The sequence below is a fragment of the Heloderma suspectum genome, chromosome 4 (assembly GCF_057233095.1).
Source record: "Heloderma suspectum isolate Gila_16-S chromosome 4, 16-S_ref, whole genome shotgun sequence".
In the NCBI taxonomy this organism is placed as follows: Eukaryota; Metazoa; Chordata; class Lepidosauria; order Squamata; family Helodermatidae; genus Heloderma; species Heloderma suspectum.
In genome coordinates, this window is record NC_139461.1 from 70807589 (window position 1) to 70823844 (window position 16256).

The following is a 16256-nucleotide window of genomic DNA, read 5'->3' on the forward strand; positions in this document are numbered from 1 at the left end:
GAACTGTGGGTTAGGGCATTGTCAGAACCCAGGACATTTCTGCAGGATGGGGAAAAGGGGGTTAAAAGTATCCACTTACCTGTGGGTTTCCCATTCGTGCTGGGGTGGAGCAACCTAAGAGGGTCCACCAATTGGCTGCCCTCCCTCCCATAAAAAAAAATAGGTTTGTCCCTGTTTAACCCCAGCAGTCTTTTTCGCAGATTGATAAAAATCAAGCCACAAGAAAGATCTTTCCTCCAAACTGGGGACAAACCCGTTTTTTTTATGGGAAGGATGGGGGGAATGGAGCGCCAAGTGGGGGACCATTTTTTTTGTGTGTGTGTAATTTCTTCATGCTGGTCTTGGGCAAGGTTGGCATGAAGAGAAAAAAAAAGGCACCCATAGGCTTGCACTGCATTTCAAAAGTGCCCTGTGCCCAGAATCGGGGGTGGGGTGAAATCCAACCCCCTGCCAAAGAACTGTTGGGGCAACACCGCTAAAATGAAGAAGAAATAAAATGAAAAGCCCCATTTGTGCTCATTCCCCGGTCACGGAGAAGTACAAAAACATTTTCCTGGTCCCATTTTTGCGCAAAAAAACACACTTGGAGCCATGAAGTGGGGATCAGCAGGGGCGAGGGGGGTGGGTGACAGCTCCTCCAGAGTGCCATTTGGGCACCATTGAAGGGACTGTCACTGGCAAGGGGAAAAGGGCATGGGCAGTGGCTTGGCCGCAATTGTGGCGCCTCTGGGCAAGAGTGGCAGGAGTTTCTGCCATTCTTGCCAAGTGGCTCGCTGCCTGATGACCTTTACCCATGATTGGTTGGCATGTCTGGGTTTGGATGGCATGCCAACCCATCATGGGTAAAACAACCCCTACTGCAGATCGTGCATTCTCAGAGTGGGTTGTTTGGGAAAAACAACCCAACCTGAGAAGAATGTCCAGGTTCAGATGACACGCTAACCAACAGTGGTTTGTTCTGGAAAACAAACGGTCATTGGCTGGTGTCTCATGAGAACCCAGTCACTGAGTGTGGGTTAGCGTGTTGTGAGAACCCAGTCAATGTGTGTATGTGGAGGGGTGCGGGAGAAACACCCTATTCCCTGCTGCTGCTCCAGACAAATTTCAGTGTTAAAAAAAAAAGTTGGGAAATCAGTCACAGATATCCTGCAGTTTGGCTCTTTTACATGATGAGGAGTACTCTCAAGCTAACATTAACCTTGTGTGGGAAAATCCAGTTTATAACTTTAAAACATTTTTTACAATTTAATTTAATTGACAAATATATTAGTATTTTAAGCTTATAGGTCATGGTAGCATATCCCATATGACTGACCTTTTGGTTTTTCTACAATATTAACGAAATCATTTTGCTCCCCCTCCCCCTTTTTTTAAGGAAACCTATCTACCATACATAATTCGCAGCAAGCTGAAGCTTCTCCTTCATGGTGGAAATGACCAGTCTTTATTGACATTTATTGATGAGGCTATGAAGACAGAACAGAAGAAATCTCTTATAGAAATGTACTACAGTCAAGAGTTGAGTCTTCTCTATATTTTGCAGGATGATTTTGACAGAGCCAAATACTACGTCAACAATGCTATGCAAATGTTCATGGAGGTAATGGTCACACACATCTCCTGTCTACCTTAAAAGTCAATAAGGAAGTTTAAGTTGATGATAGTTCATTGTTACTGCATTACGCATCCTGGGGATTATGTCACTCAAAAGTTGCATATATTTATGCTCCTTTCTCCTTGGAAATTAAAAGGGGACAAATGGGGTTCATGTAAAACTCTGATTCCCTGAGATTGTCAGGGCTAGATGACTGCATAGGGGAAAACAGCACACAAGAGAATCCACTGATAGTTGGATAGAATTTCAAAGGAAAATCTTGTTTCTCCCACAGAACTATTCCAATATTGATTCACTATTGCACCAGAGTAGACTTACCAAGCTGCAGTCAGTTCAGGCTTTAACAGAAATACAGGATTTTGTCAACTTTATAAGCAGACCAAGTAAGTTTTTCTTTTCCTTGATGCAATGCTATGACATATATTTAATAGCTAAATTGTTGCAGTAGACTTGTAACCGTGGAAAAATGTAAGTTCAGGTCAGTGGTAGTAATGTTTACTTTTCCCAAAGATGAATGTGTCTCTTACTTTATACATCCCAAAATATGCATAACAGCTAAAATATTCCTGGATAATCACGTTTTCATGGTAGTGGCTGCTGCTTGTTTTTTGTTTGTTTTTAATCCAGTTCTGATACAGAGATGTGCAAGGCAAGATTGGAATGCATTGAAGTTTCTGTTTTACACACTGCTCTCTAATGCTGCATCAGGCAATGTTTTTGATATTCAGAGAGCTGACAGAAACAGCTTCCAGTGAGCAATGCAGCTGAAGTTTATAAAACAAATTTACGCATGCACCGTTCAGTATTAGTTATTGATCATACTGATTTTTTAGGATTTAATCATGTGGTTCTTGCCCTGCATTGTCTGGCTGCGGATGTAATTTTTGAATGTTTTGTCTGTCATCCCCTCTCTCTCTCTCTCCCCCCCCCCACCCCCGGGTTCTTAGGTAATATAGCTTCTCAGGCTTCCCTTAAGAGACTTCTCAGTGTTTGGACAAGCAGATATCCAGATAACAAAATGGATCCTATGAACATCTGGGATGATATCATTACAAATCGGTAAATAAAGTCTGAACTTGCTTATCTGTGATTGCATGTATCTGTTGCACATCCATGAATATTATCTGTTCCAGTTAAATCACTGCCTTCAATAGCGAACTCAAATGGTTGAGTGCCTATCAGTCTGGGAGCAAAATGGGCCCATTGAGTGATACGATAGTGATTTCTACCTACCCAGGGAACTCCCTAGGTACATAGAAGTATCTAAATTTGTAAATTACATTTATTTAAAAACAAAGCCAAACCTACTATGAGTTTCCAGGACTTATAGAACATTGATGGCAGTTGAGCATATAGAGAGAAGAAATGCCATAGGACAACTCTCCCCATTTGGATATGGAACTTCCAGATTTATGTTAAGCACCAAAGACAGGAACTCCTGCTTCATAGTACATCTTGTTTGTGAGCATGTGTGTGGTGGTGGGAACCAAATGTTCCCACCTCTCATCTAGCCAGCTCTACCTCTCATTCAAATCTTCACCAAGGTTGGCCGTAGAATCCCTGCCCAAATGTCTGGAGACGGTGAGTGGCTGGATGGGGAGGAATAAGCTGAAGCTGAACCCTGACAAGACCGAGGTAATTTTGGTGGGAGACAAGAGGAGGCTAGGGGATGTTGACCTGGTGTTGAATGGGGTATGGCTACCCTTGAAAGACCAGGTCCGCAGCCTGGGGGTCATTTTGGACTCCCAGCTGTCCATGGAGGCTCAGGTGTCAGCTGTGAGCCGGACAGCGCTGTATCAACTCCATCTGATACGGCGGCTGCGCCCCTTCCTTCCCGACCATCTGCTCCCATCGGTAGTACATGCCCTGGTCTCCTCTCGTTTAGACTACTGTAATGCGCTGTACGTGGGGTTACCCTTGAAGATGGTTTGGAAACTGCAGCTGGTACAGAACCGGCAGCTCGCCTGATTAAAGGCAGCCGCCGGCGAGATCACATCACTCCAGTGCTGAAGGAGTTGCACTGGTTACCAGTTGTTTTCCGGGCCAAATTCAAGGTGTTGGTTTTGACCTTTAAAACCCTATATAGTTCCGGCCCAGCCTATCTTAAGGAGCGCCTCCAGCAGCACCAGACAGGCCACTCAACAAGATCAGCCTCGGATGGCCTTCTCTCTGTCCCATCAGCCAGGACAGCTAGACTGGTGGGGACGAGGGAGAGGGCCTTTTCTGTGGTGGCCCCCACTCTGTGGAACTCCCTCCCTAGGGAACTCCGTCATGCCCCCTCTTTAATGAGCTTCCGTCGTGCATTAAAAACGTGGGTGTTCAGGCAGGCATTTGGGGTGGGTTAGGGTATTTTAGAAAATGTTTTTATGGTAGAATTTTATTGTTTTAAACTGTTTTATTGTATGTTGTACATCGCCCAGAGTGGCTGGGTGACCAGCCAGATGGGCGATTAATAAATTTAATAATAAATAAATAAATAAATAATAAAAATGTGCCGCTGACCAATCAGCTATGCCGAAGTGCTGTACTTCTCCATTGTTTTCTGTGGGCAGCTCTTGCTTCTGCCCAGTATAGCAAGAAGAAGGATCTAAAGGAACCAAAAGTTGAACTGACTCTAGGTGTGTTCACAGGTACCCTGCACAGCTTAGTGAATGCATGGAAAATGGAATGGAGCTGTACCCACCAGCTCTGTCTCTCTGACCTCTGCTCATTCAGTGGAGGTCTGAATGTGGAGCCTATGCACGTATAAGTATGCCCCCTGCTCAGACTTCTGCCGAACACACAGAGGTTGAGGGATGGAGCCAATGAGCATGGCAAAGTTGTGTGTGGGGCCAGCAGGTGCAATCTCACTTCTACCTCCATGTGTTTATAGGTGGATGAAAGGCACATATAAACAGATCTTGTCTGTCTACCAATTAAGTCTGTAACTGATATCAGTTGAGATACAAGCTATTAGTGTGTCAGTTGAAAACAAAAATAAGGAAAGAAAAATGGAGAGGAGATGGAATTGATCTGCTGAAGGCTCGTAACAGGTTATAATAAATGGGAATGTGTCGTGAGGTTAAAAAACTGCCCTCCTTGTACTTTACAGGGATGGTTCAGATGGGAGAAAAGGAAAAATGCACCTTTCTCACTCTCTAGAACCACTTCCTGCCCCTGGGCTATATATCAACAAAATGCTCAGGTTTTGGGGTGGCAGCCCAGCCCAACCTGAGTCCTAAAGCACTATAGCACTACAGGGATAGGCTTGTGGGAGAAGAAGAAAAAAGGTATCCTTTTTCCCCTTCTCCCTCCTGAAACACTTCTCCCATCTTCCAGGCCTGAACAGGACTACAAGGCTGTAGCCCTAGACTGACTGGTGTCCAGAAGAGAAGCACTCCTCACAGGGCAAAGCTGAGCAACTTGTGGCCTTCCAGATATTGCTGGACCGCAACTCCTGTCAGCTGTAGCCAGCATATCCAGTGGGTGAGGGATGATGGGAGTTACAATCCAACAGCATCTGGAGGGCCATACATTGCCCATCCTTGTCATGGATGGGAAACACTACAGTGTTTTGTTGCAGCTTCCACTTGTAAATAGTTCTGTTGCAAATCTCAGGAGCAAAAGTTGCATGTGGGAGTGGCAACAGTATGTTTTTGATGTTGATATTATGTATAAATATAAAATTATGATATGACTATCAGAGCAGTTAATAAGGATTGTAATTGCTTGCTGTTCTTCAGTGCTATTAGCAGTTCGACAATAGCTGTTTGTTGCACTTATATAATCATTAGTTACACTTAGGTTTGAGTAAGGGTGGTTAGGAAAGTGTGACTGGCTAAATTATTAAATCCACACTGAAGAGCTTGGATTAACAGCTAATGTAACACAATAATATCTGAAAACTTGGTTATTCAGGCAGGCATTTGGGGTGGGTTAGGGTATTTTTAAATAATGTTTTAATGTATAATTTTACTGCTTTAAATTGTACCTTTGTACATCGCCCAGAGTGGCCGGGTGACTGGCCAGATGGGCGATTAAGAAATTTAATTAATTAATAAAATAAATAAGGACAAACAACTTCTGCAACTCCAGCTTTATTTCTGTCGATGTTGTGTTCTTATCTTTGTAGGTGTTTCTTTCTTGACAAAATTAAGGAGAGACTTCCTAACATCCATCTAGAAGACAGTATGGAAGTGGATGGAGGAGGAGATGCTAGTTCCAAAATGGATGTGGATAGTGAGAAGGAAGACACACACTCATTGATTAGAAGCTGCAAATTTACCATGAAAATGAAGATGATAGAGAGTGCCAGGAAACAGGTGTCTATGTCATGTTTAATAGTCCACAATCCACCACAAAAAAACATAGAAAGTACACTGTGGATACATGGCAGAATAATAGTAGGGCTAGAAATTTCCTCAAAGCATGTTTTAAGTAGTTTGAAAGAACTGATCATAATTGCCTTTAAAGGCTGTCCTTTAGAACACTAGATAGACACATTTAAAGGACAGAGGAAGATTTAGTGATGTTATTAATATGTACTTTACCTGTGCTGTGCGACATTCTTATTCACATTCCAGATTGTATGGGATTCTTTAAAACTACTGTTTGAATTACACAGACACCTCTGCCATTGGGCAATTTGCTTGCTTCTGCTTATGACACAGTATAAATTAGAATGATGCAAGTTAATATATAGGGGTAGGTGGGATTGGCTGATTTAATACAAGAAAGTTGGGTTAAATAAAAGTTTCTTCTGGCCCTATGTTTCTATGAACATTGCCTGTCCTTGTTCTCCTATTAAACTGGTGATTTCAGTGACATTTAGCACTTGTTTAACATCTTTGAAAAGCAGAGTTAGACTTAAAACACTTTCTGAACTTTAGTAGAAGTTCAGATGTTCTATCATGGCCTGTATCAGGTATATGGGGTACGCACTACTTGCATTGAGTGAAACATATTTATTTTTCAAAGCTTGACTAGATGGAAAACTCTGAAGACTTGTGAAGAAGCATATTGTAAAATCATTTCTCAAATCTTTTAGTCAATGTGCCTTCCTACAATGGGAAAAAATATACAAGATCAATAATTTTCAACAATGTTTTGATTCATGCTTTTAAAAATCTTTGTTGGCAGACTGAGATTTCTGTAAAGTTTATTATTACTAATTTGCTTTTCTTGTCTTGTATTCAAGAGTTCTGCCTTTTCTCCATAAAGTTATATTGAGTTTTTTCTCTTTTGATTTCTTAATACAGAACAGCTTCTCAGTAGCCTTAAAACTTCTGAAGGACTTGCACAGAGATTCTAAGACTAGAGAAGATTGGCTGGTGAGGTGGAACCACAGCTATTGCCGATTTAGCCACAGTCGCAGCCAGAGCCAGAGTAGTCCTGAACAAATACTTACAGTACTCAAAACAATCTCCCTATTAGGTAAGTGTTTCACTAATGCATAATGTAATATGAAAATAATAAGAGCTATGCCAGATCAGACCAAAGGCACATCTAGACAAGCATTCTGTTCCCACAGTGGCCAACCAGATACCAATGGGAAGGCCACAAGCAGGACATGAGTACAATAGCATCCGCCCGCTCATGTTCCCAGCAACTGCCTCTGATGCTGTAGGTAGTGTGTCACCATGATGACTAGTAGCCATTGATAGCCTTATCCTCCATGAATTTGTTTAATCTCTTTCTAAAGGTATCTTAAATTGGTGGCCATCAGCACATCTTGTGCTCACTAATTTCATAGTTTAACTATGCATTGTGTGAAGAAGTACTTCCTTTTATCTGTCCTGAATCTCCCACTGTTCAGCTTTATGGGATGATCCCAGGTTCTAGTAGTATATGAGAGGGAGAAATGTTTTTCCCTATCCACGTTCTCCACACAATACATAATTGTATACACCTCTATCATGGCCCTCTTTACTCACCTCTTTTCAAAGCTAAAAAGAGCCAAACAGTGTAACCTTTCCATATAAGGCAGTTGCTCCAGCCTCTTAATCATTTTGGTTGCCCTTTTATGTACTTCACGATGTGTTAAGCAAGGCTCTTTTGTTATGCTTTCTGGGTATATTTGTATTAGAATATTAGTTTTCCAACATTTGATCCAACAGATGGGACCATGTCTGGCAATTTGAGCATCAATGCACTAACTTTCCGCAACCAAAACCTTCTTCTGGGTACCTCTTTCCACATCATGGCCAGTGCCCTTTGCAAGGATCCAAGATCTCTTGACCAAATTGAGGAAGAAAAAACTAGACAAGTCTTATTGCTTTCAGGAGAAAAGCCTGATAATATTGAAACGGTAAAGTTTTTCTCCCTTAAATGTGAACTGCTGATGAGGTGAACAGAAGTGCAACTGGATTTTTGTCCTAATCCAAAATGTGTTATATGGAAGTAAAAGGCTGCAGGGATTCCAGTGGAACTTACTACTTCCCTAGATCTAGGGAGAACGGGAATTCACAAATAAATTTTCCTTTTCACATCAGTGTGGTTAGGATTTTGTTGTTTGATAGATTGTGTCAGTCTTTTCCCCCATTTTATAGAGAGGCCTTTATTTTAAGGTCGGGGGAAAGAGAGGGAGGGTCTGCCATCATAAAATCAGTGAGGGGGTGGCCAGCAGCAGATAATGGCTGCAGAAAGAGGGTACACTTCCCCCAAGATTGGGGAATAAATGGCTTCTATTGCTCCTGTTACTTTCCACCTATGAATCCTGCCTCTTTTCCCACCTTCCCACAACTTCTGCCACCATGCCTTAGTGTCTGCATCAAAAGCACTTTTGTAACCTTGTTTAAGAAATCGTATGTAACAATGTTTGTTTAAGAAATCACATATAGAATGAGCTATTTCTATGAAAATGAAACACCTCTCACTGTAGAAAAATTAAAAGAAAACCTTTAGGGAACCCAAATGAATTGGATTCTCCTTCATCAAATATATTAGCTTATTATGAATCCTCTAGTACGGGGTAGTCAACCTTTTGGGCACATCTGGAAATTTGAGAAACTGCCATGGGCACAGCCATAAAATAGCTGCTATGGGTGTGCATTGCTAGTCACAAAGAACAAGTGACCTGCCCAGAAATATTCATGGGAAATTAAGATGCCAACAGCTATATGCTCCCACTTGGCTTTGTAGCAATCTCAGCCCATAAGAAATATGAAAAATATTGTTTAAATAAAAATGGCAAGAAAGGGTGTCTCAGTGGGTGCCAAGGAAGGTGTCTTGGGGGCATATTGGTGCCTGCGGGATCCATGTTGCCTTCCCCTGCTCTAGTAAGACGAAGTATGACTAAATTTGAAGGTATTTTATAGGAACATATGGTTAATACAAAAGGATTCATCTCTAAAATGTATTTACATCTTATTGAGATAGGCACAGATACGTCAGATGGACTGACTATAATATGGGAATATGATATTGGGATGACAGTAGAGCAAAATGTATGGGATAAATTATGAGTGACTCAAAGAAAACTGTATCAACAATCCTTAGCAAGAATTCATTAGCACGGTTAGACTGATGGTGTATTACGCCAGTTTATCTGACAAGGATAGTGAGTATAGCCAATACAAAATGTTGGAGAAATTGTAATCAGCAAGGTTTATATATTTGTATGTGGGGTCATGTCCTGTTGTATTACAGTTTTGGAACACTATATTCTCAGAAACTGAAAACAGTATACATCAATCTGTATATGTTATATCAGCACTGGCTCTATTAACAATATAGGAAGAATAAAATGGAAAAGTGACATCTAAGGAATCAGTTGTGTTCGTGTTGATGGCAGCCCACAGGATAATAGCTAAATGTTAGAAAACTGCAGATGTTCTGACACTGAAATCTTGGTACATGGAGCTGTGGCAAATAGCCAAGGCAGAAAAAATTGATGTACCAACTGAAATGAGCTAAAGGCAAAATCACAATATCTGATTTTTTTATAAAATAGGGCATGATTTTATTTTATACCCAAGTCAGGGACATACACAGTGATATTTGTCAAAGCATTTCCTCAGATTATGGGAAAGAGATGGGGAGAGCAATCCTGCGGCCACTAGACACTGTCTAGAGGACCATAGGATTTTTCAGTTTACTCACTCTGAGCTTGTAGACAGTGCTCCAAGCTTGGAGCCAGGAAACCATGCTCCCCTCCCCGTTATACCCTGCATGGGGAGAACCACAGAAGCTGCTCCTCTGTGCTCGTAAAACAGAGCACGGAGAGGATGAGAAGGATGCATTCCCCGGGGTGGGGAGGAGATCACGGAAGCCTCTTTACGTTACTTCCTATAGGGACTCCAGGTCTGTTCCCTCTCCGCAGCCCCGTCTAGACACAAAAAATCATGCGGTTAGCCAAGAATGCAGGGCAGGCAGAGCATGGAGGAGAGGATCCCTTCCGTGCTCCGCCTGACCTGCATTGGATAGGCATCAGCCTCCAAATTCAGAGATCTATCTCGATAGGATTGCGCCCTAACTATGATTTGTTACTATGAAGAACTGTAAAGATAACCTCCAGGTAGCCAAGGGATTTCACCTATATTTTTCTCTGTAAAGTTAAGAGGGAAAATGTGTTAAATGTACTGTCCTCTATCAATAACTAGGTTTAAACTTAAATATATTTTATTTGTTCATCTTTGTATCTGGAATTTTTTTTTGTAAAAATCATATATAATCCGTGTTTCCTTAACATTCTTTTGAAATTCGTTTTTATTCTGTATTTTGCTCTATAAATCTATAATGCTTGGTCATATGGCTCTTGGTTTATTGTGATTTCAGGTTATAGCAGGCTTGAACAAGAAAGCTTTCCAGTGCTTCAGCAGGGCTATAAGGAAAGTTGAAGAAGAGGTACAGTCCATCTCATCTGACCACATAGATACAAAAGGTGTCATAAATGCATATATGACATTAGCTAATTTCTGTGATGGTCATCTCCGTAAAGAAGAAGAAAGCTCAGCAGGTGAGTTAAAAGATGACTTGTTCATTCCAGTTGTGCAACTGTGAAGAAGGTAGATCAGAGAGGATTTAAACCAAATTGATACATTCTTCTGTGATATATCTAAGTCACCATAAATTGGTTTCTAACATGTCAGTTTTGTATTGTGAAAGTTTTATGTTGAGAGCTAGTGTATACAGCATCATTTTGAACTTTAGTGTTCATGTTCTGGCATAGTAAATATGAGCTCTTGCTAATGGTATAAACATTTTCCCCATGTGAAACTGACATAGCAAAAGCAACTCATGATAGTTTTACATCCTCAAAAAATAACATGTTAGTCAGGTTAAGATTATTACAAAAACAGTAGCCTATGTTTAAAGAAATTGTTTTAAACAATAATGACTTTGCATACTTGCATCTATGAATTTTGGATGTACCAAAGTCATCAGTATTATGTTTTTAAAACTTCAGCCTAGCCATCCGTCATTACTTAGGAGACATAAGGTGGGGAGAGAGAGTGATAATATCTACATGTGGCAAGATGCTCAAGGCAGTGGAACCACATGGTCACAGTTAAGAAAGTGCCCAACAAAGGCAAAAAAGGTTTTATTTTATATAAGTTTGATAAAGCACTTTATTGCCATAGATAAAGGTAACTTATATTGGCAGTACAAACCATTGTTTCTGTTGGTCTTTTTGTGTCTTGCCAGATATAAATGCTGTGGATTTGCAGGCGTTCCCAGCCATTGTAGTGGATAAAGTAATAAAAGCTTTAAAACTGAATTCAGAAGAAGCTAGGTTAAAATTTCCAAGGCTATTGCAAATTGTGGAGAGGTATCCCAGGGAGACTTTGAGCCTCATGGAACAAAAGGTGAGTATTCCCATCTTGGTGGGCAAACAAATAAAAAGAGGGTGGGTTTTGAAATGACATCAAATTATCTAAGGTGGTTAAAACAAAAAGGAATTGCAAAAAGCTCCAAAAGAATCTTTCCAAACGGAGTGAACAGGCAATAAAATGGCAAATGCAGTTCAATGTAAGTAAGTATAATGTGATGCATATTGGAATAAAAAATTCTAACCACATATATACAGATGGGGTCTTAGCTGACAGTGCCTGGCAAGAAAAGAGAGATCTTGGTTTCATGGTAGATAGCTCAATGAAAACCTTGACTGGGTATGCAGCAGCTGTGACAAAGGCAGATTACATGTTGGGAGGAAAGGGGTCATAAATAAAACTGTAAATAACAGTGCAAATATATGGTGCAACCACACTTGGAACACTGTGTTCAGTTTAGGTTGCAACATTTCAAAAAATGTATTGCAGAGCTGGAAAAGGTGTAGAAAAGGGCAACCCAAAATATCAAGGGTTGGAGCAACTCCCCTATATAGAACTGTTACAGTGTTTGGGACCTTTTAGCTTAGAAAAAGGTGGAGAACCAGGTAGAAGTTTATGAAATTACAGTGGATAGGGAGGAGCTTTTCTCCCACCTCTCAAATACTAGAAGTTGCGGTCATCCAGTTAAACTGATTGGCAGGGAATTCAGGACCAACAAAAAGAAGGTGATATACTCAGTGTGTAATAATTTGTGGAATTCACTGCCACAAGATGTGGTACTGGCCTTTAGCTTAGATGGAGTTAAACAAAAGTCATGGAGAATGTGTAGAATAAATGGCTATTAATTATACTGGCTATAGTCATCCTCCAGTTTCAGAGGCAGTATGCCATTGAATACCAGCATCAGCAGGAGAGGGCCATTGCCCTCATGTCCTGCTTGTGGGCTTCCCAGAGGACTCTAGTTGGCCACTGTGGGAAGTTGCTGGACAACACAGACCATTGGTCTGATCCAGCAAGGCTCTTTTTGTTCTTAGGGTTATGTAGTTTACCTGGAAGGTCTATTTACTGCCTGTTTCCCCCCTGTGATGAGCCACATGATTTTTGGAGTTGAATAATGAAAGCACATGTTGCCTTTTCATCTGTTTTCAATATTTGAAGAGCCAAACTCCAAGTTGTTACTGTTTTAAAATGCTTGTTTCAATGCTGAATAAATGCTGTTGTATGTACTGACCCACGAATGGAAGAGAAATGCCTCAAGATTCTGAAACTGAGATTTTGTTAGAAAGCCCAACGCGTTTTGGCCTATTGTTATTTAAGGCCTTCTGCAAGGGGCTGCAAAATAAGACAAGGCAACCCATTACTAAAATAGCATAGAATTCTACCATTGAAGAGCAAAATGTGTGTAGTACTGTGCTGTCTGAACACCCCCCATTTGTGGGTCTACTTCGGATGCTCTCCTGCTTTTGTACCTCTTGTTGTATGTAGTGACCCCACGATTCTTTTCTGTTAACAGTTGTAATTAGAAGTCTTGTTTATCTCAGCTTTAATAGATCTTAGAAACTTATTGTGATGTGCTTTGGCTGAGTCAACATTTTATGCTGATTGATACAATCTATACACATTTCCAGATGGAAAATTACAATAGAAAAAGTTGTTATCTTCTGACTGGTTCAGCTGAGTTGTAATAGACATAGGCATGATTTGCTCTCGCTCACATTCACAGATATTATATGTTTTACAGATTTCCTCCGTTCCTTGCTGGCAGTTCATTGGCTGGATCAGCCAGCTGATGGCGATGCTTGATAAGGAGGAAGCTCTGGCAGTGCAGTATACAGTGGAAGAAATTGCCAACAGTTATCCACAGGCAATAGTGTATCCCTTCATGATTAGCAGTGAAAGCTTTTCTTTCCAGGAAACTATCATGGGCAATAAGAACAAGGAGTTTGTAGCAAGGTGATATTGAAGTAAATTATTTTATTGTTAGTAAAAGTAGTAATATTTTCTAATGAGAACAAATGTGTTGTTTGTAAATAATTTTACATATATATTTTTTTTGTTTCCCAAGCCATGCATTTGTATGGTAAGAAGTATAGGTGTTGCCATTCTTTGCACTTCCCTTAGCTCTTCTGCTCCTCATTCTTTTTGGAAACTTATAGGTTGGATCCAGATGCCAGCCTGCAGAAAGAGGCTAGTAGAAGCTGACTTCATACACTTTCATCTCCCTGCCAGCTCCCACAGTCCCTTGAAAATGCTCTACATGAGTCAGGGGGCCCTGCTGAGTGAGGTGGGTTATGGTGCACAGGGTTGAGGGGGATAGGGGGGTTCATAAAAAAATTAGGCAGAGACACCTGTGAGTGGGGCAGAAGGTAGCTCTGCTCAGTTTTCCCCCTTTCAGTCTCCTGTGCCACAGTCCCCTCCCCCCCCCCAGCAAAGTCCCTTGACTTTTGGGGGACTCTGGGGGCTGGCAGAGAAAGGCGGGGGAAGGAAAGCCAGTTTCTGTCCACTTTCTTCCACAGGCAAATATCTGGATCCATCCCATTGTCAGCAAAAACAAAAGTAAAAACTGTTTTCCTTTCCTATCTTTTCATTATGTTTAAACTTTGACAATTAAAGAGGAGTTTAGCACCCAGTTACATTGGTATATTCACAGTAGGTTGGATCTAGACTAAATTAGTTGTGCTTAGGCCCCATTAAAATGTGAAAAGTCAGTTATGAGTAATTTTAGTCCCATTGATGGCAGTGGTAATTTAACAGTGCATTCCTATGCATGTCTACCCAGAGGTAAGCTCAACTGAATTCGATGAGATTTCTTTCCGGGCAAGTGTGTATAGGATTGCAGTCTAGGTATAAGTAGCTTAGATTGCAATGTTATACCCATTTACTTGGGCATACGTCCCATGAGACTTACTCCTGAGTAGACATGTATGGAATTGCACTGCCAACCTGGTGCTCTCCAGATGTTTTGGGCTACAACTCCCACCATCCCTGAGAGGAGAAGATTTTTGAACATGTAGATTTGAGTAGGGAGGTTCAAAAATGCACAGGTAGACAGTGAAGAGGCTATTGACATCTGGCAGTGATGCCATAGGCACCATCCAATAGGTACCTGTGGCACTAGCTCAGCTCTCCTCAGCAAGAAACCATATGGGTTACTTGTACCTTTTGTCAGTATAGAATCATAGAATAGTAGGGTTTGAAGGGGCCTATAAGACCATCAAGTCCAACCCCCTGCTCAGTGCAGGAATCTAAGTCAAAGCATCCCTGACAGGTGGCTGTCCAGCTTCATCTTAAATGCCTCCAGTGTGGGAAAGCCCACCACCTCCCTAGGTAATTGGTTCCATTATCATATTGTTCTAACAGTGAGGAATTTTTTCCTGATGTTCCACTGGAATCCGGCTTCTTGTAACTTGAGCCCATTATTCCGTGTCCTGCACTCTGAGATGGTCGAGAAGAGATCCTGACCTTCCTCTCTCTGACAACCTTTCAAGTACTTCAAGAGCACTATCATATCTCCCCTCGGTCTTCTCTTCTCAAGGCTAAACATGCCCAGTTCTTTTAGTCTCTCCTCATAGGGCTTTGTTTCCAGTCCCCTGATCATCTTCATTGCTCTCCTCTGAACCCTCTGCAGTTTGTCTGCATCCTTCTTAAAGTGTGGTGCCCAGAACAGGGCACAGAACTCCAGATGAGGCCTAACCAGTGCTGAGTAGAGGGGAACTAGTACTTCACAGGATATGGAAGCTATACTTCTATGAATGCAGCCCAAAATAGCATTTGCCTTTTTTGCAGCCATATCACATTGTTGGCTCATATTCAGCTTGTGATCTACAACAATTCCAAGATCCTTCTTGCTTGTAGTATTGTTGAGCAGCTTCACTTAATGTTCTCATTGCTGGAAAACAGTGGTGAATGGAGAACAGGAATGCTTGGTTTGATGGTACCCTCTGGGCAAGTTTATAATACCTGCTCAATCCATGCAGGAGAATGTGAGTATCTGAAAGAGGATATATATATCCTCTCTCTATATATAATTCCTTTAAAATATTTGTCTAGTCTCTCCTGCTATTTTAGGTGGCTTACAGAGACAGTCACTACAAAGGATTGCTGGATAAAGATGCGCTGAAGGGGAACTGTGAACCTGTTCTCTATTGGTTTATTGTAGAGCATACAACAAACAGTGTGATGGCAAACTTAAATGCAACAGTCTGATCCGTGTGATAAGCTATTCATGTTCAGTTGCTTGCTATTTGTAGTTGCTAATCTCCACTACACGTGCCCAAGCAGTATAAAATAAAGGTGTTTGGCTTGCTGAAAATCAGTGGATCCATAAGAAGAGCCCTGCTGGATCAGACCAAAGGCCTAATTTGGCATCCTATTCCCCAATCAGGTGTCTATAAGGGCCCGCAAGCAGGACATGAGGAAATTGCCCTCTCCTGTTCTTGTTACCCAGTGACTGGTATTTATTTATTATTTATTGCATTTATATCCTGCCTCTTTTTGCAAGGAACCCAAGGCGGCTTACATGTCACAAAGACCCGTGGACTCGCCAGGTATGTTGCCTCCCGGGAGGACAAATTAGAGACGTGACTGAAAGGTTGCCTGCACTCATAAAGCCCACTGACAGGTATCCCTTTCTTCTCATCCATGTGGGAACAAATGATACCGCCAAGCGGAGCTACAAAGAAATCATGTCAGACTTCGAAGCTTTGGGAAGGAAACTCAAGAACTATCTTTGGGGCCCAGATAGTTTTCTCACCCATCCTTCCAGTAGTTAGAAGAGGGCTAGAAAGGGAACGAAAAATACTTTGGGTGAATGACTGGCTACGAAGGTGGTGCCGACGAGAGAGATTTGGATTCTGGGACCACGGCCTATACTTCCTGGAAGATGGGCTGTT

The 16256-nt window shown here is 41.5% G+C and overlaps 1 protein-coding gene across 10 annotated transcripts in view; it reads left to right on the forward strand.

The window, feature by feature from the left end:
• PRKDC (protein kinase, DNA-activated, catalytic subunit) overlaps positions 1 to 16256 on the forward strand; it is a 164890-nt gene that overhangs the window by 128691 nt on the left and 19943 nt on the right. For 7 of the 10 annotated variants that reach the window (XR_014790119.1, XM_084849588.1, XM_084849590.1 and 4 more), the window contains exons 66-74: positions 1376 to 1600; positions 1890 to 1998; positions 2563 to 2674; positions 5727 to 5916; positions 6853 to 7027; positions 7711 to 7901; positions 10370 to 10550; positions 11240 to 11400; positions 13106 to 13317. Coding sequence is in view for 6 of the 10 variants with exons in the window: in XM_084849588.1 (XP_084705714.1) it covers positions 1376 to 1600; positions 1890 to 1998; positions 2563 to 2674; positions 5727 to 5916; positions 6853 to 7027; positions 7711 to 7901; positions 10370 to 10550; positions 11240 to 11400; positions 13106 to 13317 (1556 nt within the window). In the remaining 4 variants the exon portion in view is untranslated. Of the gene's footprint in view, positions 1 to 1375; positions 1601 to 1889; positions 1999 to 2562; positions 2675 to 5726; positions 5917 to 6852; positions 7028 to 7710; positions 7902 to 10369; positions 10551 to 11239; positions 11401 to 13105; positions 13329 to 16256 lie in introns of all 10 variants that reach the window. The other 3 variants (XR_014790120.1, XR_014790121.1, XR_014790122.1) reach the window with 3 other exon arrangements.